Here is a 27,049-nt window from a genome sequence, read left to right as displayed (position 1 = left end):
ATATAGTTATAGGTCGAACATGCTGAAATTGGAGATGTCCATCAACATGGCGGCAGTTGAATATATGATATATCCAATACAACAAACATGCTAATACAATAAACATGTTTGATCTGTATAGAAGACAATACTGGTGATGGGAAACAGAATTGGTGATAGATCTCAAGCCTGGATCATGGAATAAATATAAATAAAGAGAGGATCAGACTATACTTGCTGAAAGATATCAATTGTGGGTTGATATTGATATTAAAAGTATCCAAAGTATTTAAAGTATTAATTTTTTGCTCATTGGGTTTTTTTCGATTAATTTAGTAGCTTTAAAAAACTATCAAAATGCCAGCAGATTTTAACTCGTCTGGAAATGAAGGAAATGAAGACGAGTTTATTTTAAACTTCCATGATTTTCTAGATTTGGATGTTATCAACATTAATTCCAATGATTCATCCGCTGATATTGAAATACTTGAAGAATATTATGCAGATAGTGAAAGTGATAATGATAGTAATAGTAATGGAAATTATTTCAGTGAAATTGGAAACGAGGAGGATTATTTCATTAAGATTAAAGATGAAAGCTCTTCAAGTATTTTAATTCTTTCAGAAATTGATGAAAATGATCCTATTTTTCAAGTTAATGATGACGAGGAAGAAGAAGAGAAAGAGGAAGAAGATGAGTATCATAACGTTGATTTTACTTTGATGGTGATAAGAACATTTAATAGTATTTTAGCTGATTACATTAAACTATTAGAAGAGTTTTTAGCTTGTTTATCTTTTCTAATTTTTTTTAACCAAATTCCAGATCAAGATCAAGACACTTAATTCAATTCATACTTAGAAATATAATAATATTGCTAAGCTTTGCTGTATTATTTTTCACTGGTTATATTTTATTTGATATAATATACTTTTTTATAATTTTGCGTTTTTTAATAAAGAATTGTATATCTCAAAAGAATAAATGAATCTCATGTATAACTGGTTAAATGTAATACGAAACGCGTAACTGGTAGCTTATCCAGTCTTTTGTAGAAAGAAAACAACCGATAACTGCATTTTTCAACCCTCACTGAGTTGTTTTTTCTACACTTATGAAAATGTATACTGAAAAGGCAGGCTGTTTTGTGATACCAAATATAAAGACATCAAACGGAAACACTTGAAGGTGAGCAAATTAACAAAACCCCATTTCCTGTTGAGGAAATCACAAATAACTGCTCAAAACCAGCAGCTCCGAGACGCCAAAGCAGGTCCAAAACAGTTCCAGACCCCTTCTTCAGCCTGCCATAAAACGGCTAAATCCCAGCAACAAATAGCTCCAGCTCCAAGGATCTCGTACAAATATGCAGACACACGTCTGTACCCGCTGCAATGCGCCGCCACCCGGCCCCGAGCACCCACAATTCACGCGTGTTCCGTCCGGCAGCGCGCGCTGTGATCACAAACACCGCTGGTGAAGCCCAGCTAAGCTTTTCCAAGCTTTGCACTGCTTGGGGCGGTCCCTCAATAATCGCGCGGACGTATACACACAGCACTCAGGCTCAGAGGGCCCAACATGGCGACGCCAACACTGGTGGTAGTTTTCCTTTCTCAAAGAGCTCTTTTAAAAATAGCAAGGCGAGAGATATTCCGTAGAGCACAACCAACAACTCAATCATGAAACCTAGTTTCTGAGGTCTTATGCTCGCTGACCAGTTTCTTTTGCTAATCACTAAGCTGCTTATTCTCAGGAACTGAATTCAACAACAAAAGAAAAAAAATATATTATTGTTTTCAGAGCAAATTTAGTATAAATTCATTCTGATTTTCCTGTAATATGCTTTTCTGTACTAAAGACATTACTCCACCAAGTAGTTATTACTACCACAATATTTTATAACTATAATCATGTCTTCAAATAATCAAGAATCAAGTATATATCCCAAGTCAAATTCGAATTCAAACTCTGAACTCAATTCCCAGTCTGAAATCCAGCTCTATAATCCTGTGCTAGACAATGAGGATGCTCAATCAGAATTGTCTAATATCAACTCAAGAACCTCGTCGATCAACAAATACCAAACCAATCCTGGTGATAGGATAAAACTTATGAAAACAGAAACCGTTAAAACTTTGGCTCAGATTGGTGTCACTTCTATTACTCCAGTGCCTGATGTCAATGCTCCAACTAGTCTCAGAAATCCTATTTTTCCTGAAGAATATACTTTGGAAACAGAAACCGGCTTAGTTCCTGTCGTGACTTTGACCTCCATAGGTAGAATAAATGTTAATCAATTGAACAAAAACATCTCCAGAACCAGAACTGGAACAAGAGCAAGAGCAAATTCTGGTTTTACAAACCAACCATATTTTCCTACTTATCATGAATACGCCGAAAAAACTCATTCAAAGACATCTTCAACAAAACATTCATTGAAGATTCCATCAAAGGTCCCAACAAATATACCAGCTACTGCTTTAGAAAGTGATAATGAAGAAGAAAAACCATCAATTGATCATGAACGAAACGATTCCAATCCAGATGAAACTCCAGAGATTGACCCAGAGGTTGAATTTGTCACATTTGTGATAAATGATTCAGAGAATCCACATAATTGGTCACTTTTTTCCAGGTGGTGTTACACTTTAATATTCTCTGTTGCTGTCATTTCTGTCGCCTTTGGATCTGCTTGCACATCTGGTGGACTTCTCTTAGTTAATGAAAAATACAATGTTTCAACAGAAGTTTCTATCTTAACCGTTTCTCTTATGGTTCTAGGTTTTGCTTTTGGTCCTTTAATATGGTCTCCTTTATCTGAAAAAATTGGTAGAAAATGGGTATATTTTATCTCCTTGGGTTTGTATACTATATTCAATATTCCCTGTGCTTTGTCTCCTAATATAGGAGGTTTGTTAGTTTGCAGGTTTTTATGTGGTGTTTTCTCCTCTTCAGCTTTATGTTTAGCCGGTGCCTCTATTGCTGATATGTTTCCAACTGCCTCAAGAGGTTTGGCAATTGCTTATTTTGCTTTCTCTCCATACTCTGGTGCCTGTTTTGGGCCTTTAGTTTCTGGTTGGATTGCTGTTGGTTCTGGCAGATTAGAATTATTTTTTTGGGTTAACATGGCTTTTGCTGGTGTTCTTTGGATTGTTTCTTCTTTAATTCCTGAAACTTATGCTCCTGTTATCTTAAAAAAAAGAGCACAGAGGTTAAGAGAAGAAACTAATAACCCCAAAATCATGACTGAACAAGAAGCTCAAGGTTTATCCTTAAAGGAAATTATTAAAACCTGCTTAATACGTCCTTTATATTTCACAATAACCGAACCTGTCTTGGATTTGATGTGTTTTTACGTCTGCTTAATTTATTCATTATTATACGCCTTTTTCTTTGCTTATCCTGTTATCTTTGGTGAACTATATGGTTACAATGATGGTCAAATTGGTTTAATGTTCATTCCAATTTTAATTGGTGCAGGTTTTGCTTTATTAACCACACCAATTTTGGAAAAATTCTACATGAAAACATCCAAAGTTAGAATCATGACTCCAGAAGATCGTTTGGTTGGTGCAATGGTTGGTTCTCCATTTCCAGCTATTGCCTTGTTTATACTAGGTGCAACTTCTTTCAAACATATTATTTGGGTTGGTCCTGCTTCTTCAGGTATTGCTTTTGGTTATGGTATGGTCTTGATATATTATTCAATCAACAACTATATCATTGATACATATTCATTATACTCAGCCAGTGCATTGGCTACAAAAGTCTTCTTGCGTTCTGCTGGTGGTGCTGCTTTCCCATTATTCACAACTCAAATGTATAATGGTTTAGGCTTACAATGGGCAAGTTGGCTATTAGCTTTTGTTTCAACTGCAATGATTTTAATTCCCTTTGTGTTTCACAGATATGGTGCCAAATTAAGAGAAAAATTATGTAAAGAAAATTACTCCATACAACAATAATAGTTTCAATTATCTATATTCTTTAAAAATTTATAAACTCGTCACTTTTTTTTATAATTTCTTATATTTTATCATATTTCATTTTATATTTTAACAGTTTTTGCTGGTTTTCTTTCCATTTAATACATTGATTTCATTCTTCACCTATCATCTATCACCATCACCTGTTATATGCTTTTTTTTTTCATGCAAATTCGCAACTATTATTCTTAAAAATTTAAGTTATATCTTTCCACATCTATTTGTTTTGTGTGTATATTTAACTTTTCTGTGGTTTTTCCTTTTTTTAAACATACTGTCATAAACAAACTAAAAATCTTACTTATTATTTCATTCTGTGTATATATATTAATATATTAAAAATATTATTTATAATGGTGAAAATAAATATTGATAAAAACAATTCTAATCAATAAATTCTGATTCATTAAAAATATTTATTTTAACTTTTATTTAATTTATTAGTAGTTCTTTAGTATTACACTTCATCCATCCGATGAAAAATTATTTCAGCTGAAACTGATAAAACTTTTATAAACTAAATTTTTGATAATATTGAGAGTATAAAATTCATTATCTTAGTATCATAATCAGTAAAATCATTATTAGTAAAGTAACTAGTGTCATCGCTTCCATTATTGGATAGAAGATTTTTATTTTTATATTCAATAATATTATTTCTTGGATTGAAATAATATTTATTAACTATTCGAATAAACTGAAAAACTATTCTATCATTCTTTTTTGAAGCATTTTCATCTCTATTGATTGCATTAAGAACTTTAGGATGAGAGTAAAACCTGCAAATATTTTTTTCAAAAATATTATCGGTATTATGGTTGGTATTTTCACTATCCTCGTTTTTATTTTTACAATTTTTCTCATACTGACTATTTCCATTTTGGCAATCTTGATTTTTAGCAGAAAACTGAGCAAATAGTTTAGCAGCATTATTAAGATTTTCGAAAGCAACACTAATAATCATAATATCCAAAAGCTTGTTCTCAAGTTTATTAATGTTGGTACTGCTTTCATCATCTAAAGTTACATTCTTAAAAAAATCTTCTCCAACTTCTTCAATTTTGAAATCAGAGCAACAACTATCCATTTTAAATTAATTAACTAATGAGCCTTAGAATTAGTAATATTAAAACTTTCCTCAATGTAATTTGTCCCTATTGATTATCAAGATAGTATTTGAAATTAATACTTTAAATACTTTAAATACTTTGGATACTTTTAATATCAATATCAACCCACAATTGATATCTTTCAGCAAGTATAGTCTGATCCTCTCTTTATTTATATTTATTCCATGATCCAGGCTTGAGATCTATCACCAATTCTGTTTCCCATCACCAGTATTGTCTTCTATACAGATCAAACATGTTTATTGTATTAGCATGTTTGTTGTATTGGATATATCATATATTCAACTGCCGCCATGTTGATGGACATCTCCAATTTCAGCATGTTCGACCTATAACTATATCTATAGCTGCAGCTATAGCTATACCACCAACAAGCCAGTTCAGATCACATCACATTCACCATGTGTATCCATGGCCAATTGGTGTTTTGGATATAACCAATACTCTCACAGAATATAACACCACAGTAGATTATACAACCTGTTATCAAAAGTGAATCAGGACTGAGTCCCAGTTACACAGCTCCACACATGCATATTGCATGTAATATGTATGCACTCCACACATACAGTGTATGCAGAGACTCATTAGCATTGCAGCCACTTGCGACATGCTGCTGAAACCTGTTCTATCAGTATGAGTTTTTCACATTCTCTCCAGTTTCCACTTTTTTCTATCTTCTTCTTTTTTTCTTCTTCTATATTTGATCTATGATCAATTTCTTAAAAGTTTTATTTTGTAATTTTTAATTCTGTTTCAAAGCACCAGCAAACAGCATCAGATAACAAAACGCCCAAACAGCTATCCATCTCAAGGATTAATATTAACAAAAATAATTAACTTTGCAATGCTACCATCTTGTCTTGTGGCAATGTTCACAAATACACTCGTTCCCATTTGATGCGTTTAGTATAATTAAGTGCTATATTGAAACAATAATACATTGAGACGTTAAAGTATAATTCTAATGGTATATCGGTAAATCTTCCAAACAGACTGAAATGATATTTAAGCACTTCTAACAAAATTCGTTCATTTTAGAGAAAGCATCCAATACAATGGATGCAATACTTCTCTGCTATCCACTGCGAGATTATGCACACAAAATCACAAAAAGAATATCAAAGATCAAAAAATATCCAAACCAAAATTACTGTAATTCACAAAATGAAAATATATAAAGACAAAAAAAATATCAAAATTTTCTTTAAATTGATTTATAAATTCATTGTTATTTTTTTCTTTCTTCTTTCCCCTTTTCCTCTATTTTTATTTTTTTTCTCACAGCCTATTATCAATTTTATCCAGCTACTTATCAGCAATTAATTCTGTCTTATTGTTTCTAGTTTGTCTATTTGCTTGACTTAATCATAAAAAAATGAGACTCTTCAATTCAATTATTTTTTTATCGTTAGCTTTAAAATCCTTATCATCCCCAGTCCCTTCAAATAATAAAGATAGCAATGGTTTAGAACCTCAAACTTTAAATCAAAACCAAGCACAAGAATTAGAGAATTTAGAACAATATGAGGGCGAACCTGATGATTTTGACTATTCCACTGCAAATGAAATCCAAAAATTAGAAGAAGAAAATCTTAAAAAAAATCAAGTTGAATGGCCAAAATTTTGGTGTGAAAAACAGTGTCGTGAAACCTATTTACTATATAAAGGTTGTGAACTTCAAGGAGATTTGATTGGTGAAACTTGTACCTGCTCTCCTCATTTTAGATATAAAATTAACAAATGTACTAACGATGGTTGCGATCACTTTTATGATCATGCCCCAGAATGGCAAGAAAAAATTGAGCCATTGATTGAATATTGCAAAGACAAAGGTGATGACTTTGTTAATTATTAGTTATTATTTGAAAATAAATCATTTTATTAATAATGACAACATAAAATAAAATAGAATTAAATATTTTATTGCCAACCCTGCTTTTCTTTTTTTAAATTTATTTATATATTTAGCTTTATTTAACTCAACTGAATTTTTTTTACATCATAATACAATCTTTGGAACTTCTATCTTTTTTACCAGTTATATTATCATTTCCCTCATTATTACCGATATTGCTATTGTTTTCAAACCCTGTGTTGGGTTTTGCATCACCACCCGAATTATTTATATTTGTGTTGAAAGCTGAACTAAAAAGTTTTTTGCTTTTAAAAGCCCCTTTACGTTCTCCAGCACTGTCTTTTTGTTTTACTGGTTTTTTCACATTGTAACTCTTTTCATTTCTTTTCTTTTTATTGTAAAAATTCTGTAATTCCTTTGCAACTCGTTCATCCTCCTCTAACTGAATCTGTTTAGCTAATAAATAATCTTCACTTTCTTCAATTCCACTACCTATAGTAAAACTATTAGTGTTATATATATCCCCAGTTTTGTACAAATCCTTACTAAACCCTGTTTCTTTAATAGTGTTTGGTTTATAATTACTACTATTAGCAGCAACAGTATCAGTGGTAATAGTAGTTGTGATTGGAGAAGTATTACTTGAATTTTTACTGTTATTAATAGTTTTCTTCTCAATAATTTTCCTAGGTATAAATTTTATTTCTTTGAATTCCCCATTATAGAAATTATCATTTGAACCATCAACAGACTTTAGTTCACTCCAAACTATTTGATTTTGTTTAAGAAATCCCTCATCTGTAACTAATATAAATAAGCTTTCTTTTTCATTTTTTTCTAAATCTTTAAATTTAATCATAGTATTGAAATGATCATTTCTAAAAAAGATTGAAAATGAATTAGATTTCATCCTAGAATTCAACTTTTCTAGTCCAAATTTGGTTAATTGAGTAGATGTATAATTTAACCATCTTCTTAACAAATAATTAAAATAAATTAATTTTTTATCTTTAATGGATAATTTTTCATATTCATCGTTATTATCGTTAATATTAATATTACTATTAACGTTTTTCTCAACAATATTTTTCGCTTCAATGTTTTCATTCAATTTTTTGTCTAGATTTTCATCTAAATCTTTACTCGAATCTTTAGTTGAATCTTTATGCAATTCTTTATGCAATTCTTTATTTGAATCTTTATCTGAATCAATGTCTATATCTTGGTCTAAATCTTTATCAATATTCTTTTTTAAATCTTTGTCGGTTTCTTTATCTAAATCCTTTTTGATTTCTTTATTCAAATCGTTGGAAGATTTTGTAATGGTTACTTTTTCAGAATTTTCTATTAATTTTTCTCTTTTTTTATTATAATTATTAAAAGGGTTTGAGCCCAAACTTTCATTAGAAGAACTATTTTGATCAAATGTTTCATTTTTATTTTCTTTATTACTTTTTTCTCGAATACTATTCTCTACACTTTTGATAGAATTTATCTCATTTAAGTTATGAAATGGATTCAAAAATGACTCTTTGGAACTTCCATCTCCTTCATCAATTTTTATAATTGTTTCTCCACAATTAAAAATGAGATTTTCATCTAAATTTGAGTTATTTGTTTTTTCATTAATAATATTCTTATCGTTTGATTTTTCATTTTTGCTGCTATCATAGAATAAATCAATTTTAATTTTATCAATTAATTTATGGTCATCATTGATATTAAATAAGTTGAAATTCTGGAAATAAATTTGAATATAAAGTAAAAAATTTTGTAAATTTTCATAGTTTTTGAAATATTTTAATAAATTATTCAATATAATTGATTCGTTATCAAGCTCGTTTAAATTTTTACTATTATTAATTTCATTACCATCATTAAAAATATTAGCATCATCAGTAAAAGTTTCATTTTTTGTAGCTCTATTATTGTTTGTATCAATTGTCCATCCATGTAGTAGTAATAGATTGTAAACTTTAAAGAGAGAAAGTTCTGGATTGATGTTGTCATTATTTCGATTGCTTTTATCTATAGTTATATCATTAGCTGATATATCGTCTGCTTTTTTAAAATAGTGTGAACCATTGAAAAAATAATCTAAATCAAAGTCATCTTTATTGATATCAAACATATTTGATATATTGGTTTTATCGAAACCATTATTGAGAAAATTTGGGTTAATATTTAAACCTTGATGTAAATTGGGCAAAAGATTCAAAACCAAATTTGCATCATTGTTATCAAAATCAAAATCAAAATCAATGTCGTAATTAAAAGCATTATTGTTGTTCATAGACAAATCGATAATATCAGCATTTCTGTTTTCTATTTCTTTTTCTTTTCCTTTCCCTTTATCGATTTCATTAATACTATCTGGGTGATCATAATTATAATTGTAATCACTTTCAAAGGTGAAATTCAAACCATCTTCAATTATTTTTTTCTCTTTTTTCTTTTCCAATTGGTTGGTATTATATAGCATAATGTTAGCCAAGTGGTCTATTAATTCATTTAGGTCCAAGGTTTCTTTTAAATAGACAGATCTAATCAATGCCTCTATTTGTTTGTTTCTGTTTTCCTCAATAGTGATGTTAAATATCCCACCATTGACATCAGAATTAGCATCAAAATTTAAATTATAGCTTAGCTGATAGCTCAAAATCATGGTGTTGATTATTGATAACAAGGCACAAGGACCATTAGAATTTTGGATCAAAATACGAGAAAGCAAGTAGGTATTAAAAACTGGATTAAGCCATTTGATCTTTTTTGTTTTAAAGACATTTGGATCAGCAATCGAGCTTGAATTGGTGTTCAAATTGGTTTTTGATTTGGAACTGATATTAGCATTCGAGTTTGCATTGGAAGATTCGTGGATCGAGGGATAGTGAGCAGACAGTGTAGGCTGTGAATTGGGTTGCAACTGAGCAGAGGAAATCATATTGCAATTAAGAAGAAGTAGGTCCTGGTGCTGGGTGGAAAGAGAATATAAAACAAAGAGCTCATGAAGAGAGTGTTTTAGAGGAATACCTCGTTATTATATCAGAGATGATTGCTCAAAAAAAAAAAAGGCTGTGAAATGGCGGTCAGACCAAAATTCTAAAGCATAAAGCTTATCAAATAACAAGTGAAAGGAAGACATTTTCATTAAAGTATTACAAATTCTATGTAAAACATTCTCTATATACCTAGCAGAAGCAGCACACTTAACAACAAAAAGCCAGACAAAACCCCCTAAAGAAAGACCAAAAGTATTTCGAAAAACCGAGATAAAGAAAGATAAACAAAATTGAATAAACAGAAGCAGAAAAAAAACCAAAATAGTTAGCAAAAGGAACAGGTGGAATTATTAAAGGAACCATGGATATTAGAAGATTTTGAGCGAGACTCTGGAGGAACAAAGTTTCCATTCCAGTCGACTAAGTTATCAGAATATAAAAAGTAAACTGAATCGTTGGAGTTGATAATGCTGACATTACTTGGATTGAGCAATTTGTGTCTATTGAATTTATCATTGTTTGGGACCTGAAGAGAGGTTGAATTAACTGCTGAGTTATTGAATGAGTGGATGTTGTTTTGAACTAAGAGTGAATGAGCATCATAATGAGTAAGATTATCAATACTTGAATCATCAGTATTGTCAGTATCATACATTGTTGATTCCGATATGCTACTTTGATCTTTTGAATAAAGTTTTATAACATTCTCGACTTCATCAACATCCTCGACTTCATTGACTTCATTGACTTCATCAACTTTATCAACTTTATCATCTAAACTAGCATCAAAAAAGAGATTAATATCATTTAGTGAGGTTCTTTTTACGTTCCTGGAATAAATAGATGTGTCTAATTTTTTATATTTGTTTGCAGAGATATATCTATTGCCATTGTTATCAATATCGACTTGAATGATTTCAATTTTATCATTAATTTTAATAATTTTTAAGCCATTTTTGATATTTTTGTCATTATTATCATTATTATTGTTGTTATTATCATTATTGTTGTTATTATCATTATCATCATCATTATTATTATTATCATTTTTATTATCTATGTTAGCAATGTTATTAATATTATCAATATTATTGACATTATTGACATTAAGGTCAATATCATCGTTATTGATCAATGTTTTATAAAGTTGAAAAACAGAAACGTTTTGGTTATTAGCAAAATTAAAATCATTAATAATTCTCAAAATTTGATAATCATTATAATCTTCAAAATCAGAAATTGGTAAACTTTTGTTTAATTCGATATCGATGTTAACACCTAAGGAATGAATATTCCAGTTATTAATTTTTTCCAATAGGTTTTGTTTTTTATTTGATTTATCCAAACTAATTGAAGGAGTCTTTGAGATTGAAACTGGTTTGTATCTTAAGGGGTAAAAGATTAGATTATTTGAAATTTTAAATTTGCCAAAGATTTCATTTGACAAGTTGTTTTCGGATAGGGTATAAAATTTATAAATTACAAAAATATTTGAATGTTGATTTAAATTTGAGTCATTATCGTTATTGAAAGTATTGGCCAAGTTTTTGATTTGTTTTAAATTGAAAAATTTTGTATTATTATTTTTAATTGTTTTACTGATGACGTTGTTATTCTGGGGATTGCTATGCTGGGGATTATTATTATTAAAAGGATATTTATTAATTAAATGATTTTTGTATTTTTTATTATGTTTGAAAAAATGATCATGTTTATGAAGAAATTTGTCATTGATTTTATTAATAAATTTCAAATCTTTATAAATTTGTTTATTATATTGTTTTTCGAAATTCAATTGTCTTTGTCTTTGAATCAATCTCGATACCTTTGATTTTGAGTCAGATATAAACTGGATGAAAAAATGGTGAAATTGTTTAGCTCTTAGATCCAAGATGTTTGAGTAATTTGAGTCAATGTGAAAGTTTTCATAGCAATAATAAGATTGGTAGTTATTGTCATCGTCGTTATCGTCTCTATGATAACTTTCAAGAGTGATTGAAGAGGCAGTTGTTAGAGGGGTTAGGTGAGCAGATGAATGATAAGAAGTTAAAAAAATGTTGTCATTACTATTATTAGAGTTGTTGATAATTTTTGGGTTTTCATTATCACTAATAATGATATTATTTAAATTGTTGATAATGACATTGTCTGGGTCAATAATATTACAATCAGGAACTCGGACTTGTTGCATTTTTTTTGTTTAGTGAATTGATGGATAAGAGAATTAAAAGATTGGAGTGAAGAAGACAAGATTGAAAGGATAGAATAAACAGGAATATTAATGGAAAAAATATGAAAGAAAAAGAAGTGAAAGAATTAAAAGAGTCAATTGATCAATTTGAATCAAGATTCCTCAGACTATAAGTATCACACAGCAAAAAAACAACAAAACGAAAGAGAAAGCAAAAAAGATAACTGGAGACTATATATGTTTTTTTGAGATGGATAAAACAAACTGTATCTTGAGAGAGACATCTCGATGAGGATCGGCGACGGTTTCGGCGGGTGCAGGTCAAACAACGAAAACAGGCGCGGAGGGGGTGGATTGCTTTTTTCAGTGCGTGGGTGTTGGAGGTGTGTAAGCATGGAGGCAGCACCAGACAGTCCCTGCTGCGCGAAGTTTGGTGTGGGAGCGCAGCAGAAAAGTCTCCGCTAGCACACTCTGCGGAGAAAATACTTCACTGGAACCGCGGAAAACAAAGTGTCAACGAAAAACAAACGCACCAAAAAGCGCAATTACAGGGCAATGACAGTATATTTAGTGTGCAATGGGCATGCAAATAGTGAAATGGTCGATTACCAGTGGCTATTTGAGAGCCAAATAGTCGTTGACTAGTGTCTGTTTGGTCTAAATTGGTGTTCGATCAGTGTCTAATTAGTGCGGACTAGTTCTAAGAACAGAAAGGATATGAAGGTGAGAAAAGTTTGTGGGAAGAAAAAGAAAACAAGTAACGTAAACAAGAAGAGAAAAGAAAGAGGACAAAAAGTGAACAAAAGTGAACATCCCATAGAACAGAACAAAGGCCTGATAATAGGTGATACAAGTCAACAAAGTTTCTTGAAACAAGCTTCGAGGATTTGCAAAAAAACATTAACCTCGCTTGAATTGTTTTGATCATTTTGATTTTGATTTTGATTGGAGTCACCAGCATTTTGCTGTTGTTGGTGGAAGTTTTGAGGAGTGGCATTGTAAGCATGGGACACCTGGGTGGATATATCGCTGGCGTGGGTGTCACTTAAATCAACAACCAAGACTCCAGAATTGTCAGGATCAACCGAGCAGGAAATGCCATATTCTCGACACCATTCTTCGACACTTGGTTTCAACTTTGCAATACCATTCTTAGAGTGCAAACCCTTACCAACAATGACATTCAAGTAAGGTCTGTTGTTGTGAATACAGAACTTGAACCTCTTTTTGACAAAGATCTCTGCCTCCTTGACGTACAACCCATGAAGATCGATCTCGTCCTCACTCGAGTCCTCGTTGTTGGCTACAAAGACATACTCAGCAGCTTTCTGGTCGTATTCCTCAGCCTCAGCACGATACTGCTTGGACTCCACAGAAAGCTCGTGGGCAAGCTGTCCATCGCCATTTTGGTAGGCCTCCTGAGACTCTCTGCTCTTCTGCTTACACTTCAGGTAGTTTTCCTTTGCGAGGTCTCGCCACTTGACATATTCAGCATCAACAACATGGTTGAAGTCTCTCTCGCCTTCGTTGTCGTTTCCCAAAAACAACTCTCTGTCCATGCTGCCTGTGCTGCCTGTGCTGTCTTTTCCTCTCTTCACTGCTGCTTTCGCTCACTGGAAAAAAATCATGGTCACGTGCGCACCACACATGCGGTTTCAAACGCGGTTTAAAAAGAACCTAGGGAGGGATCAACAAACGCGCTTTTTTCTTTGAAAAAAAAGCCGCTTGAAAGCGTGATAAACACGTGTGTATGCAGAAGAACACCCGACTTGCGCGTATTTCTTTTTTCTCGACGCATTTCGGCTGTCCGTACCAGCAATGCTTCAAAGAAAGAGAAGAGAAAGAGAAGAAAGAGAAGGAAGAGAGAAAAGAGAAGGAAAATGAGAAACATAAAAACGATAAAAACAAAAGAATATAGCCAATAAAAAAAAGCTAATAGAATAAAAAATCATTAAAAACTGTCATCGCCATAGTATTGATTGAAGAAGAGTCTGACTTTGTTGAACTCATCTTTAGCCTTATCTAATGCATTTTTGGACAAAAACGCCCATTTAATGTAGTTACGATTGTCATCTTCATAATTAAATTCCTTCTCAACAGATTCTTTTAATATTTCTTCTAACTCTTCAATCGTTTTGTTTTCCAATTCATCTAGTTCATAATTACTCTCAGCATTTTCTTCTTCTTCTTCTTCCTCTTCTTCATCATCATTACTATTATACTTGTAGTTGTCATCGTCATCATTATTATCATTATTTTGATGTTTCTTGAAAAATGATTCATTATTACTCGAATCATTTATCAAACTTAATTGAAATTTCTTATTTGAATTTATAAATTGGTTTATATTCAAATCATTTTTGAGAGTTATGTTGAAACTATCAATATTGATTAATTTTCCGTAGTATTGTAATCTTTCGCAATTCAATTGAATAGACAATAGTCCCAATGCTGATGATGAGCCCTTTATAAAATGCCCAGCTTCTGATAGTTTTGAAAACAATTTTTTAAAACTATTCATTCCTAATAATTCAATCTTGAATATCAAATACTTCTTTTCAGATTCTGAAAAATGATCAATAATCTCTTCATTGGGATCGTTTTCATCGAATTTTAAATTCAATATTGATAAGTCCAATGGTTTGTCAATAAACTTGATCTTGTATAACTCATAATCATAATTACAACCATAGTTTTTCAATTGATTTAATTGGTTGAATATTTTATTTAATATTAAATCAATCTCCTTGAATGATAAGCAAGCTTGCAATATAAATAAATATAATAAATTTCTTGAAAACAATGAGTCGTCATTATTCTCATCATCCATTTCTAAGACGTCATTGAATATTGCCCAATCAATCAATTCTTTTTCAATGGAAATCTCTTCAACGTCTTCATCTTCTTCATTGTCTAAATGATTATTGCTTATCGGTTCAACATTACGATGTGTTGGAATATCCGCATATGGATCATCGAATCTTGGAAATGCATTATATCTTTGACTATCTTCGTTCATTTGAGTTATTTGGCCTATAGAAGAGTTGGATTTGGATATTGTTCTTCGTAGTCCAGTTTCTGTTTTTGTCATCATTAATCTAGATGTATAATAAAATATAACAAAAAAAAAAGCTAACAAAAAACAGTATATGATATAATTAATTAATTGATTGATTAATTAATTAAAAACAAAAAACAAAAACAAAAACAAGAACAAAACAAGTCCAAGCGACTGTACAAATAATATAGTAAATATAATTAAAATAAAAACAGGAATTTGAATATTCTGAGGTTATTTTTAATTATGGTTTTGGTTTCCTTTCTTTTCTTTTTTTTAGTTCTTTTGTTGTTGTTTTTTCTTTCTTTTTTGTTTCTTTTAATATAATTCTCGGAGACTTAATATAATATAGTATAATATAAATGGTAATAAGATTTTAATTGAAGAGAAAAAAAAAAAATTAAAAAATTGCCAATAAAAGCTGATTTAAAACTGATTTGAAAATTGAAAAATAAGTTTATGAAACTTGTCTTATTTTAGAAACTTCTGTAACAGGTTTTTCAAATTAATCTTCAGTATTCTTTAATTTGATGAAAAAAAATAAAATAATAAAATAAAACGGAAAAATAATTAAATCAATGGTATTATTAATATAATTATGGAATATAATATAATTAAAGACAATACAATGAAAGTTGGTTTTCTGCCTTAAGCTGAAAATTACTAGCCAACGGATTCCAATTATTAGAATGAGTATATGAATAAAAGCTCAAGCCTTTGCTTCTAGTTGTCCAATAATATAGCTAAAGATTACTTGGTAGATTATATGAGAATTTGGTTTTGGTTTTGGCTATAATTATAATTATATAATATATGAACAAAAAAAAACGAAACAAAAAGCAAAAAAGACTGTAAAAAAGGGAAGAAAAAAAAGGCATATTAATATACAATTAGCTTATTTATAAAGGATTCCTAATAAAAAGAGAAAAAATTGTATAAATCGGTTGACCCAAAGTTTTTCCAAAAATTCTGTAATTACATAATTGGATTCGCTAACAGTCTCCGGATCTGTGCTATTACGTTACACAGGCGTTTCAGTGCCTAACAAGGAGTGTTGAGCTTGGCATGCGCAAGCTCGGCGCTGGTCAGATGGGATGAACCTTCACTAACAGGATCAAGTACCTGAGACTACATCACAAATGGAAAGTGACAAAGAGCAAACGCTCGCAGCTTTGTGTTCGCAGGTTCTGCGAAGAGGCTGCGGAAACTGCCTCGCGTGCTTCCTCACAGACCAAAATCTGCTCCAGACATCCACAGGCTGCTGGAAGCCGGAGACGGTTTTGCGACAGTTGCTGAGACCACTGCTTTCAAGACCTTCTGCAAGTTCTGTGTCCTGCTGGGAACAAAGCCTGAAAAGGAGCAACAAAAAAACACACTCGATATTCTGTTGCACGTGACCATGTGTGGCTTCCTAAAGCGGCCCCACGCAAGTTCCACATCCTCGTGGACTGGTATAACATCACTTTGTTTGGAACCTGATTTTGCGGAGTCATATTCAGCTGCCTTTTTGTTTTTCATCAACCAGATGAATATAACTCTTCACACTCTGAATTCGCTTGAGTAAACTGTTTTAATCTCGTTAAAAAAAGCACCACGTTGAGGCATTTTATTATACCGTGACATCATAAATCGATGATTGGATAAATTAGTGGTTTCCATACAAAATGGTATCCATTTGTGAGTTCTCCTTTTATCTTGGAATCTATTCATCTATCTTTTATCTCTAGACCACTTATTTATCGATTTAGAAAATTTTTAATAACAATAGCCTAATCTATCCTCGTTCTTTGTTTAGATTTTGGTTTGGTTTGGGTTAATTTAACATTATCTTGATAAATAATATTCTATTGTTCAAAAAAACCAAAAAGAGTCTTAATCTGTTAATCATAATTCATAATCCATTTAACATTATTATGTCCAACTTTCTTTGCAAATGATTACAAACTCACAAAAGTACTTAGAATTAATCAATTGTATTTATAATCTAGCTCTAAATTATAATCTAGAGGTGAAAACAAATTCACCTGCACTATTAGGATAGCAACAGATTTTTTTTTGTATTTTTAAGATTGGGTTTTACAAAACCTTTGGATTTTACGATTGAGTTTCACATAAACCCGTGGTCATAACAAAAAAAATTCGTTATTCTGTTATCAGATTCAGATTTGAAAACAATTATCATCCATTTTTATACAATTTTCATTACAAAAACTTCCTACAGGCTTAATACAACGTAAAACAATAACAAAATTCCACCTGAACAATATAGTGAATTCTTCTTTAAATAATAATATAAACAGCTACACTATTAAACTACCATATTATACACTATTATTGCATCGTAGTAACCATTTTCATGTACAATACATCTCAAATCGCACCTATAAACTGGGTCGCTTATTGAAAGGCAAAAAGATCCCTTTCTCCCTGTTCCACAATCCTGCTCTGGCAAGTACTAATTTTATGCTGGTGGCATCATATTCAGAGTTTGTCAATGCATACGTCTGGAAAAAGACACAGGCTACGTCGTTTGTGTCGTGCAAAAGCACCTACGGCTCTTAGGGGCTTCTCAGTACCAAACGTACGCGTGTTGAAAAATATGATCACACGTATGTGTGCATACACGCGCTGCCACTTGTTTCAATTCCGACCACTCCAACCCCTTTTCTTATTTTGTCTTCCTTTTTTGCACTGCTTTTGCTTTGTTTTGATTTCGATTCTTCGGCTTTTTACACGGAGGGGTCTACCTCCCAAAACATTTTCTTTCCAGCCGCTTGGATCGTGCACCATTTTTTTAATGATCCATTATTTTTATCCAATTCACTCAATCTCGTTTGAGATATAAGAATCTTCCATCGAAAGTCAACTAATTCAATTTGAAAATGCTCACTATTATATCAGCTTTCTCGACTTTCTTTTTCAATGGCTAATAGTCAAAGATTCTAGTGAAATCAGATAAAGATGCCTGATGTTAAGTACATTTTCACTGGTGACTCTTATATTATCGAGAGGTGCGATACTGCTGATAAGCCGATCGTTAATAACGATAACAATAATGATAACGATAATGATAACGATAATAAATTAGATAAAATTGAAAATGTCGATAAATCTGTTTTGAACAATATACTTTCCTCCCCCATATTACAATCCTTTTTAGGGTTTGGTTCAATTTCTTATTCAAAAAATCTGTCTATTACACCGAATACCATTAATTGTAATAGTAATAGTAATACTGGTAGTGATAGTGATAGTGATAATAATAAAGATAACAATGATAATGGTAATGATAATGATAATGATAATGATAACAACAACAACAACAACAACAACAACAACAACAACAATAATAATAATAATAATAATAATAATAATAATAATAATAATAATAATAATAATGATAATAATGATAATAATGATAATGATGATAATGATGATAATGATGATAATGATGATATCAAAAAAAATATCGATTATCTTAGACCAGAAAAGACTCCCAGAGATATTTTAATCAATATTAGTTCTGACAAAAGTCATAAAAATACTAAATTTAATAAAGACAATGAAAATAATTATATCATAATTAACGGTGAAAAAATTGACCCTGTTGATTATATTTTTAATCCTGAAAAGTACAAATCAAAAAATCAGGATAAATACTCTAAACTTCAAATCATTAAAAATGATCAGTTTAGAAACATTTTAATCAAAAATTTAAAATTAGCCGATAAATTGAAAACCAAATTGAAAAATAATTATAAAGAATATCTCGAATTTGTTGAGCTAGAAAACAAAATTAAAGAACAAAATAAAATCAATGAACAACAAAAAAAAAAAGTTGATATTGCAATGAAACACAAAACACAAAAAACTAAAAAAAAACGTATATTGAGTTTCAATTCAAAAATCAACGTCATCCATGACAACAATCATGATAATCTTGACAATAAAATTAATCATAATAACAACAACATCCGAAACTACAGTAGCAATAAAATTGGCTTTAAAAATCAATCCAGTGAAATTCTTCAAAGACCTCCTGTTCCTAAAAAGGATAGACCAGTATATAATATAAAGACAGAAGAAGCCAGTTTCGATAGATTTAGCAATAGATTAACAAATTTATCAAAACATGAACCTGGGGATATCTCAAATAGCGATAAAGATCACCAAAAATTTGATAACACAAGTTCTACTCCTATCCCAGAACCTCAACAACAGTTTTATTGCAAATCGATTCCTGATCAAAGCTCTTGCTCTACTATATCAATTTTTGAGTCTACACTAGATTCAATTTCTGATTTAACCTCTGAAGAAACTTCTAAACTAGTGTCTGAATCAAAGTCTGAATCGACTTCCAGCACAGACTCCAATTCAACAACAAATCTGAATAACGATTCTTACATCTCCTTCTTTATCAAGTATTTTTCCTCTGTTGCTCTGACTGACATGGGCAGCTCAATTCTCAGTCCTGATTCCAAACCAGATCCAATTCCAAAGGACCCAATTCCTAAAACCGCTGACGATTCAAGTTCTCTGCATCTGGGCTCCAAAATAAACTTGTATAAACCACTCCCTCCTCTTCCCACTTGATCTCCATACATTTTTAGATCACCATATCGTTGCTCATGTTTCTTCTACCCTATTTCTGTCATTTCTCGCATCGTCTTTCCATTTTATAGCATTTATAGAACTAATCTCGGGCATTTTCCGGCCCGTTCCCCTGGCTGTTTTCCGCTTACCTCCCGTTCTTCTTATCTGAGTATTGTTTGATTATATCGTAGAACCACTTCCATCGAAAGATAATGATGGAGCACTTGGATGTGAATGATCGTTTCTCTAACATAAACCAGTCTCTATCGATTAACCAGCATCGCTCGAGGGAACCAAGCATCAGCTCTCAAATATTTGCTGTTCCTTCCGATTTGGCTTCTGTAGAACACCGCCATAGAAGAGGCAATGGTGATAATGACGATGATAATAATGATAATGATGATAATGATGGTGATAATGAAGAAGAAGACGATAACTCTCAGAACAGGAACCAAAATTACAAAACAAACGTCAGAAATGCTAATTTGAACACAAACACTTCTCTACTAAACAGCAATTCTACCAACAGCACTCAGGGTTTGAATCGCAATGAACATAATGAATATGATTCTGATTCGATTTCATCCTCATCTTACGCAGAATCATCAAGCAATTACTCCCAGGATAACTATTTGAGTAGTTTTAGTTCGTTTGATTATCTTTTAACCTCAATTAACGATTCTTTAGTTAATGATAATAGTTTGTTAGATAAATCATTGGTTTTACAGGCTCAGACCTCTGGTTTAATTAAAAACAAGACTTTGGAATTAAAACTATTACAAGAAAATGCTAAAAAAAAGATTCAGTTAATTAATAATATATATTTATCATCTGTTTCTTCCAATTCTTTATCAAACTCAATAACAAGTTCTTTAACTAATTCTCTAACCAATTCATTAACTAATTCTTCATTAACAAATAACAATAATAGTGCATTGACTGCATTGAATAATTATCAATTAATGATTAAAAATATTAGAAAAAATTTGAGATGGTCTGAAAAACATTTAAATGAATTAGAAAATTTATTTGAACAAAATCATCCAATAGAATATAACGAATCAAAAGATATAATATTAAATAGATATAATCCAATCAATAAAGATGATATGAATTTGTTGAATAAAAAAAATATAAATAATGAACAATAGTAATAATAATAGTAATAGTGATAGTAATAGTAGTAATAATAATAATAAGAAAAAAAAATAGTTAAGCCAAAAAAATCATAATGACCAAAAGAAAAATAAAAAAAATTAAACATAAATATTTTCTCATATTTGTGTATTATTATCCGGATCTGCTGAACTCCTGAGATTAAATTAAATGATAATTTAAAAATGAGTTTATAATACTAATAACTTTAAATGATGATTGCCTGAATCATTATTAAAACCTATATAATTTAGAGTATAGTTTATATGAAGACTGTTTAAATTTTCTGATAAATTTTTTTTTTTTGAAACAATATATAATTGGATTTTTCTTTATATTTAAATCTTAATAATTCATTTTTAGTTCTTTTTTTTTTCTTTATATATGTGTGTATATATATTTCTTTAAAAAATTCAACTAATCTTTTTTTTTTTCTTTTTTAAGTAGGACCAACTTTCCAAACTTCTAAGCCGTAAATTTTGAATCTATCACTAGCATCACTTAAGGGTTCATTACCAAAAGTCATTGATTTTTCGGATATGCCATTGATCAAATTATTATCTATCCATAAACCATAGTGACCACCAGACACACCCATTGCTAAGAATTCTTTTGTTGAGTATATTATAAAGTCGTTAAGACCTGTGTAGGGGTAAATTGTTAATTGTAGGTGTTTTTCTGGTGAATGGTTATTATTGTTATTGTTATTGTTATTGGTGTGAACATCTTTATCATCATCAAAACTAATTACGGAATTTCTTTTATCTTCTGAAAATTGTTGAATTGGATTATGATTATAATTATTGTTTTTATTGGACGATTGATGAGGATCATTTGATTGAACTAAATTGACAGATTTGACTAGTTTAGATTTCCATAAAAAGCATTCCCCATTACCATAAAATCTTTTTGTAATATCACTTAGATGGAAATGTTCATTTGAAAAGCAACCAAATAAATTTCCTTTTTGATCTTTGATAACCAAGATGAAACCAAGATTTTTCTTGTGGTGAGACTTGTAATTTGAAGAGATATAAGAATGACCAAGATAGCCAAAATCTTCCTCATCATTATCGTCATTTTTCAAGGGATCATGATAGAAGTTTCCCTTTTTATTGTAGTTGTAACCTGGTTCACAGTTGTTGTATAGAGTATTTAAGGATGAGCCATTTTGTTCGAGTGAATAAACCAATTGCCATTCTGAATAAAGCTGTAATCTTGGGGTCAACATATTACGAAGTTCTTCAGCCAACTCCTGGCTCATCAAGTGGTTTTTAGTCTTTAGTTTATAGCCCTTTAAAGATATAGGGTCTAATGGTGGAGGTTGATAAGACATTATTAAATCCAAACTGGTATTACTATTGTTACTGTTAGTGTTGTTAGTGTTGTTAGTGTTGTTAGTGTTGTTAGTGTTGTTAGTGTTGTTTGTGTTATTGCTGTTATTGCTGTTGTTGGTGAAATTAGTTGTGAGAGAATTGTCTTCGACGTTTTGGTTTCTTAGCAATGAGTCGAACAACTTCGAATTTCTGAATCTAAAGCCAAAGGAATCAGACACTGCTCGTTGCTTTAAAAAGGAAGATGTGGGTGGATCGACGTCAGTTGAGTGGGAATTGATTTTTCTCAACGTTGGAGTGTTGGCAGCTGCCTGAGTGTTATCTTGGACACTATCTTTGGTGGCATCCTGAGCAACCACGTCTCTGTTTGCCCCAATTCCAGAGCCAGAGCTGTTGGAGCTGGCAATTGGATGGTGGGACTGAGACAAGGCAGTGGTGGGCTCTGCAACGTCGTCCAAGTGGGAGTAGGAGAAGGATCTAAGGCTCTTGAAGCCTCTCACGAAAGAGCTTCGAATGGAGTCTTTGAGCGAGAAGTCTGTGCTTGCTCTGTTCAAGAGTTTGGGTGATGAGCTCTCAGAAGAAGCAGTCATTGTTTGAGGTGTTTGAGGTGTTTGAGGTGTTTCAATCGTGGTTTGGGCAGTAAAGGCTCCAGTTATAGTGGCAAGAAAGAAGAACAAGAAGAACAGGAGCAAGAAGATCTGGCAACAGAAGACCCAGGACTGGAGCTGGGGGTTGTATCCAGAGTGAGCAGAGCAGTTTATGCTTTCTGTCTGCTGGCGATGGATGACTATGGCTCCTCTTTGCTGATGAGAAGATGCAATCCAAAGGCTAATTCCAACAGCAAACTGCCAGGAGGCCTCTTGGGCTATAAATACAGAAGTTGCTACTCCAGCAGAAGCTGCTACTCCAGCACATCCACACTCCAGCAGGCTCTTCTTTGACAGCAGACCCAGCTTGTCTCGACTCTTCTACTTGCTACTGTGGGCTCCTAAAGGTATAAAGAGTTAATCGCAAGAGGCTCTCGCAATGGTGTTTTGTTTCCAGAGCTGTTTTCCCCTGGTTCTGCTTGAAGCATATTTCTTGCACTTGTTCTTCTGTAGCAGCTGTTATTTATGCCAGAATTAAGTCAAAACATACGCTTCGTTCTCCCCAAGGGCTGTCTTTTAGATTACACAACCACTTAAGGTTCTGGGTTCTCAGCTCTTATCGCCTTCACCGCAGAGAAACAAAAGTTGCAAAGCTGATCTGCCATATCCATATCCCATAGCCTTTAAAAGCTTTAACAGTGCTTTGCCGAACTTGGTCTTGTGCAAAGCAACTCATGCTGTTATGAAATTTGTAGTGGACCTTTCCTTTGATTATGCAAAATTATATTTCTACAGTTTGAAATTCAGTCAACTAGACAAAAAGATATCTATAAAGCAGTAAACGTATACCAATTCTTTTCCAATTCCGTTTTGATACGCTTCAACAGTTTTGAAATCTCCAAACTTACTCTGCAATTGTAGCCTTCTTTGCAGGTCTTTTTCTTTTAACTTCAACTGCATTAGAAGCGTTGCCATTATCCTCTGTTTTCTTTTTCACTCTTCTGACTTTTTTCACTTTCTTCTTGGCAGAAACAGCTTCGTTGTTTCCAGACGCATCGAGTTTCCCATTATCGGTATCCTTACTCTTTAATGCTTTTTTCAATGTTTTCTTCTTTTTGGCTTTGGCTATTGTTCGTTCTTCTAGCGCTGTTTTTTGCAACTCTTGTCGGATTCTTTCAATCTCAATTTCATTTTCGTCGTCATTTTCTTTAGGTTTGGAAATATCAAAATTATCCAATGCTGAAGAATCGATCATCAACTTTAAATTCCGGTTGGGTTTTTTCTTATTTTTCTTCAAATTTAAACTGGATGTTTTTGATAAAACATTTCTAGTACCCGGGATGGTTTCTTCCGTTAAAATAATAACTGGTTTTTTTATCTTCCTGCTTTTGTTTGGGATTGCATATATTGGCGCAAACTCTTCTTTGGCAGGAACTGGCGACCCTGCTAAACTTCTTTGAGGCGATTGACTACCAAAAAACCCATTCTTATCTCCATTGTCCGATATATAATAAGGATTGTATTTTTGCTTTTCTAACCTCTCTTTACGACGTCTCTCAATATCATGTGGAGTTTCCATAACAACTCCCTCAACAGTTTTCTCCCACTGATTTTCCATATTGTTCTCATAATAATTGGAACTCTTTCCTCCTCCTTCTTCTTCTTCATCATTGTCATCTTCTTCGATATCGCTGTCAAAATCATAATCAGAATCCCCAGATTCCATATACCTTAAATAATCATCTGTTCCAAATGAATCTTGAAAACCCTGCCCTAATGGAAGATCTGTAAGATCGATTTCTTTATCTAATTGCAAACTATCCGGCGTTTCAATCCTTTGTTGTGATCCCCTTGCAATTGGAATCAAATCATATGAATTGAACAATGAGGGCAAAACGCTAGATAATAATAATGGTGGTTCTGATGCCTGCTGAGGATGTTCCTCTATAGCTTCTTTAATTAATTTTAAAAACTCGCCAAATTCAGTTGATCTTTCTTGAATTTCATAAAAATTACATGTCGACAACTCATTTAAATAATTCAAAATAATATCCAATAATCTCAATATGCTTTCTCTTTGTTTAGAATCCCAATATTCTTTATTAGAACCTTTATTACAAAATGAGGAGAAATTTTTGACAATAGATTGAATTAAAACCTCAAAGATTCTTTCAAATATAAACAAATGAGATTTCACTTGTTGTAATGTATCTGATGAATCATCATCTGAGTCATTTGACAAGAGAAAGGGATTATAAAACTCAATGAGCCTTTTAATAATCTTTTCATTATCGTCATTTAAATCGGAATACTCTCCCAAACACCATATTAAATCATTCAAACAGTTGGGCAATTTCCCAATAATTTGTCTATTGAATATAATCTTGACAATATAATTATTTAAAATTTCCTCTCTAAGACTCGGAATCTTAATTACAATGTCTCTAAATGTTGCCCCTAATTCCACACCGACAAAGGAGCCAAAATCAGAATTAACAACAATTGATATTAAATCATTTAAAACAGTTGTAAACCATTCAAAATCAGGGATATTGGAGTAATTATCCTTTATACAAGATGTTAAAATTTTATTAACAATCTGAACTTTATAATTATTTGGCAAATTAATTAAACTAGTCCTTTGCAAATATTGCGGTTCTAAACCTTGGTTTTCATCTTCGACTGAAGGAGGTCGTGGAATTAATTGACAAACTAGACTTCCAACAATCGCTATTATATTTTCTTCATTTATAATGCAATCAATTAAATTTAATGCTTGTTCTCTTATTGATAAATCATAATGATCAAGACACAGCAAAATATTCTTTTGATGAGCCAAAATTAAATTAGGAAATATCGTTGAAATTTGATTCAAGGCTAACAAGCCAACAAATATCAAATTTGGATCTTTAAAAGCAAAATCATTGTTTGCTGAGATGTTTTGATCAAAAAAAAAATGTAATTTTGATACTAAAAACTGAGCAACTTGAGAATTTGAATCATCTAGCATGTTTCCTTTTATTATGCACATTATTCCTTCATACATTATTGATGAGGCCTTGGTTGTTTTAATTAAATCTAATATTGGAGGCAATAGCTTAGTTTTTAATCTTGGTTCAATTTGAGCTAATGACGAAAATAATTTGAATAATCTGATTAACATCCAATGATTTGTTGATGTTTTCAATAGATTATATAATTGAGGAGCTAAGGGAATATAATTTTTAGGATTTTTTTTAGCCAATTCACATACCACTGTAACCACAGCACTAACAACAGAATTATCAGTATCATTAAATTTATCAAACAATCTCTCAAACGATGAAGATAAAGCTTCTGGATACTTTAAAAAAATTTTATAAAGACATAAGACTGCTTTTTTTCTAACATAAGGCTTTGAGTGATTTAACATTTTAATTATATCATCAATTAAATCTCTTGCTAAACTCGGAGTGACAATTGATGCTATACCACTTAGTGCTAAACCAACTTCAACCGATTTTGCAGAATTGAGGTCCTTTTTGAACAAGTTTGTAACTAAAATTAAGATATCACTGTCGTTTTGAAAAGATTGAATTGCAGCTAAATAGCCCACCCTTTTTTGTTGAAATTTCGAAGAAGCCATCACCTCAAGGATATTAAAATTCGCCCAGGACATATCAAACCCATACATTTCTAGATAGGTTAATTTTAATATAGCCATTGTCTTGAGATCCAAATCTGATGATTTGACTTCCACTCTACATTCAGATAGAACATTTTGTAGGAATTTTGTTTGAGATTCAGGTTCCTTATGCGCCCTTATACCTTTTATAAGATCGGTCAATGATTTTTCGAATCTTCAATAGAAAACCAAAAACAAAGAATTGTGTTGCAAAAAGTTATAATTAGTGGATGATTCAATGGATAAGTGGTTCTATAAGAAGGCAATCTATCTTAACAGATAGATCTTATTTGTTTTGCAGCTACTTACACGATTCCAAAGGGCCTCAATCGGGCCCTAACTTCGTCTCTTGTGGACAAAGACATTCTTGCTGATAAAGTGCAAAAGATGGTGGAGCTGCTTTCACAACAAGAATAGCATTACTCTGAACAGACAGAGAATTGGGTGATGAAGAAGAAGATTGTTCTTCATCAGACTCTAATCGGAACAGGGCATGTGACGGGTTTTGTTTTCT

At 31.6% G+C, this 27,049-nt stretch overlaps 12 protein-coding genes across 12 annotated transcripts; 5 read left to right on the top strand and 7 right to left on the bottom strand.

Annotated features, from left to right (window-relative positions):
* Nucleotides 1-336: 336 nt before the first annotated feature.
* ASCRUDRAFT_6160 (uncharacterized protein) lies at nucleotides 337-825 on the top strand (the record flags this gene model as incomplete). Its single annotated transcript, XM_020191285.1, has 1 exon — nucleotides 337-825. The coding sequence occupies one exon, from the start codon at nucleotides 337-339 to the stop codon at nucleotides 823-825; it is 489 nt and encodes a 162-aa protein (XP_020050626.1).
* Nucleotides 826-1,649: 824 nt separating this feature from the next.
* Nucleotides 1,650-3,988, top strand: ASCRUDRAFT_73962 (MFS transporter). The gene has a single exon (XM_020192495.1). The coding sequence runs from the start codon at nucleotides 1,891-1,893 to the stop codon at nucleotides 3,943-3,945; it is 2,055 nt and encodes a 684-aa protein (XP_020050625.1). The 5' UTR covers nucleotides 1,650-1,890; the 3' UTR covers nucleotides 3,946-3,988.
* Nucleotides 3,989-4,483: 495 nt separating this feature from the next.
* ASCRUDRAFT_84139 (uncharacterized protein) lies at nucleotides 4,484-5,186 on the bottom strand (the record flags this gene model as incomplete). Its single annotated transcript, XM_020194861.1, has 1 exon — nucleotides 4,484-5,186. Exon 1 carries the CDS (start codon nucleotides 5,051-5,053, stop codon nucleotides 4,484-4,486), a length of 570 nt encoding a protein of 189 aa, XP_020050624.1. The 5' UTR covers nucleotides 5,054-5,186.
* A 1,288-nt stretch (nucleotides 5,187-6,474) lies between these two features.
* ASCRUDRAFT_6157 (uncharacterized protein) lies at nucleotides 6,475-6,954 on the top strand (the record flags this gene model as incomplete). Its single annotated transcript, XM_020191284.1, has 1 exon — nucleotides 6,475-6,954. The coding sequence occupies one exon, from the start codon at nucleotides 6,475-6,477 to the stop codon at nucleotides 6,952-6,954; it is 480 nt and encodes a 159-aa protein (XP_020050623.1).
* A 139-nt stretch (nucleotides 6,955-7,093) lies between these two features.
* MIY2 (ubiquitinyl hydrolase 1) lies at nucleotides 7,094-9,895 on the bottom strand (the record flags this gene model as incomplete). Its single annotated transcript, XM_020191283.1, has 1 exon — nucleotides 7,094-9,895. One exon carries the CDS (start codon nucleotides 9,893-9,895, stop codon nucleotides 7,094-7,096), a length of 2,802 nt encoding a protein of 933 aa, XP_020050622.1.
* Nucleotides 9,896-10,132: 237 nt separating this feature from the next.
* On the bottom strand, nucleotides 10,133-12,332 carry ASCRUDRAFT_73960 (uncharacterized protein). The gene has a single exon (XM_020192494.1). It carries the CDS (start codon nucleotides 12,142-12,144, stop codon nucleotides 10,279-10,281), a length of 1,866 nt encoding a protein of 621 aa, XP_020050621.1. The 5' UTR covers nucleotides 12,145-12,332; the 3' UTR covers nucleotides 10,133-10,278.
* A 666-nt stretch (nucleotides 12,333-12,998) lies between these two features.
* On the bottom strand, nucleotides 12,999-13,703 carry ASCRUDRAFT_6154 (Smr domain-containing protein; the record flags this gene model as incomplete). Its single annotated transcript, XM_020191282.1, has 1 exon — nucleotides 12,999-13,703. One exon carries the CDS (start codon nucleotides 13,701-13,703, stop codon nucleotides 12,999-13,001), a length of 705 nt encoding a protein of 234 aa, XP_020050620.1.
* Nucleotides 13,704-14,095: 392 nt separating this feature from the next.
* ASCRUDRAFT_30697 (uncharacterized protein) lies at nucleotides 14,096-15,163 on the bottom strand (the record flags this gene model as incomplete). The annotated part of the gene is made up of 3 exons (XM_020190207.1): nucleotides 14,096-14,247; nucleotides 14,524-14,625; nucleotides 14,830-15,163. 3 exons carry the CDS (start codon nucleotides 15,161-15,163, stop codon nucleotides 14,096-14,098), a joined length of 588 nt encoding a protein of 195 aa, XP_020050619.1.
* A 3,000-nt stretch (nucleotides 15,164-18,163) lies between these two features.
* On the top strand, nucleotides 18,164-19,795 carry ASCRUDRAFT_68303 (uncharacterized protein; the record flags this gene model as incomplete). Its single annotated transcript, XM_020191515.1, has 2 exons — nucleotides 18,164-18,485; nucleotides 18,762-19,795. The coding sequence occupies 2 exons, from the start codon at nucleotides 18,164-18,166 to the stop codon at nucleotides 19,793-19,795; spliced, it is 1,356 nt and encodes a 451-aa protein (XP_020050618.1).
* A 212-nt stretch (nucleotides 19,796-20,007) lies between these two features.
* On the top strand, nucleotides 20,008-20,946 carry ASCRUDRAFT_68302 (uncharacterized protein; the record flags this gene model as incomplete). Its single annotated transcript, XM_020191514.1, has 1 exon — nucleotides 20,008-20,946. The coding sequence occupies one exon, from the start codon at nucleotides 20,008-20,010 to the stop codon at nucleotides 20,944-20,946; it is 939 nt and encodes a 312-aa protein (XP_020050617.1).
* Nucleotides 20,947-21,389: 443 nt separating this feature from the next.
* Nucleotides 21,390-22,286, bottom strand: OXR1 (Oxr1p; the record flags this gene model as incomplete). Its single annotated transcript, XM_020191513.1, has 1 exon — nucleotides 21,390-22,286. The coding sequence occupies one exon, from the start codon at nucleotides 22,284-22,286 to the stop codon at nucleotides 21,390-21,392; it is 897 nt and encodes a 298-aa protein (XP_020050616.1).
* A 1,038-nt stretch (nucleotides 22,287-23,324) lies between these two features.
* APL5 (Apl5p) lies at nucleotides 23,325-27,023 on the bottom strand. The gene is made up of 2 exons (XM_020188589.1): nucleotides 26,845-27,023; nucleotides 23,325-26,710 (listed from the first exon to the last, which is right to left on the bottom strand). The coding sequence occupies exons 1-2, from the start codon at nucleotides 26,898-26,900 to the stop codon at nucleotides 23,776-23,778; spliced, it is 2,991 nt and encodes a 996-aa protein (XP_020050615.1). The 5' UTR covers nucleotides 26,901-27,023; the 3' UTR covers nucleotides 23,325-23,775.
* Between the last annotated feature and the right edge of the window lie 26 nt (nucleotides 27,024-27,049).

This window comes from Ascoidea rubescens (assembly GCF_001661345.1).
Source record: "Ascoidea rubescens DSM 1968 unplaced genomic scaffold ASCRUscaffold_1, whole genome shotgun sequence".
In the NCBI taxonomy this organism is placed as follows: Eukaryota; Fungi; Ascomycota; class Saccharomycetes; order Ascoideales; family Ascoideaceae; genus Ascoidea; species Ascoidea rubescens.
Note: the sequence above shows the minus strand (reverse complement) of the source record. Positions and strands in the feature narration are given on the sequence as shown.

Excerpts from the sequence above, each read along its gene's own strand:
- ASCRUDRAFT_73962 (XM_020192495.1), top strand. The coding sequence starts at position 1,891 with ATGTCTTCAAATAATCAAGAATCAAGTATATATCCCAAGTCAAATTCG.
- ASCRUDRAFT_73960 (XM_020192494.1), bottom strand. The coding sequence starts at position 12,144 with ATGCAACAAGTCCGAGTTCCTGATTGTAATATTATTGACCCAGACAAT.
- APL5 (XM_020188589.1), bottom strand. The coding sequence starts at position 26,900 with ATGTCTTTGTCCACAAGAGACGAAGTTAGGGCCCGATTGAGGCCCTTT. Across the intron at positions 26,711-26,844 it reads TTGAGGCCCTTTGGAATCGT|ATTCGAAAAATCATTGACCG; the intron begins GTAAGTAGCTGC and ends TTTCTATTGAAG.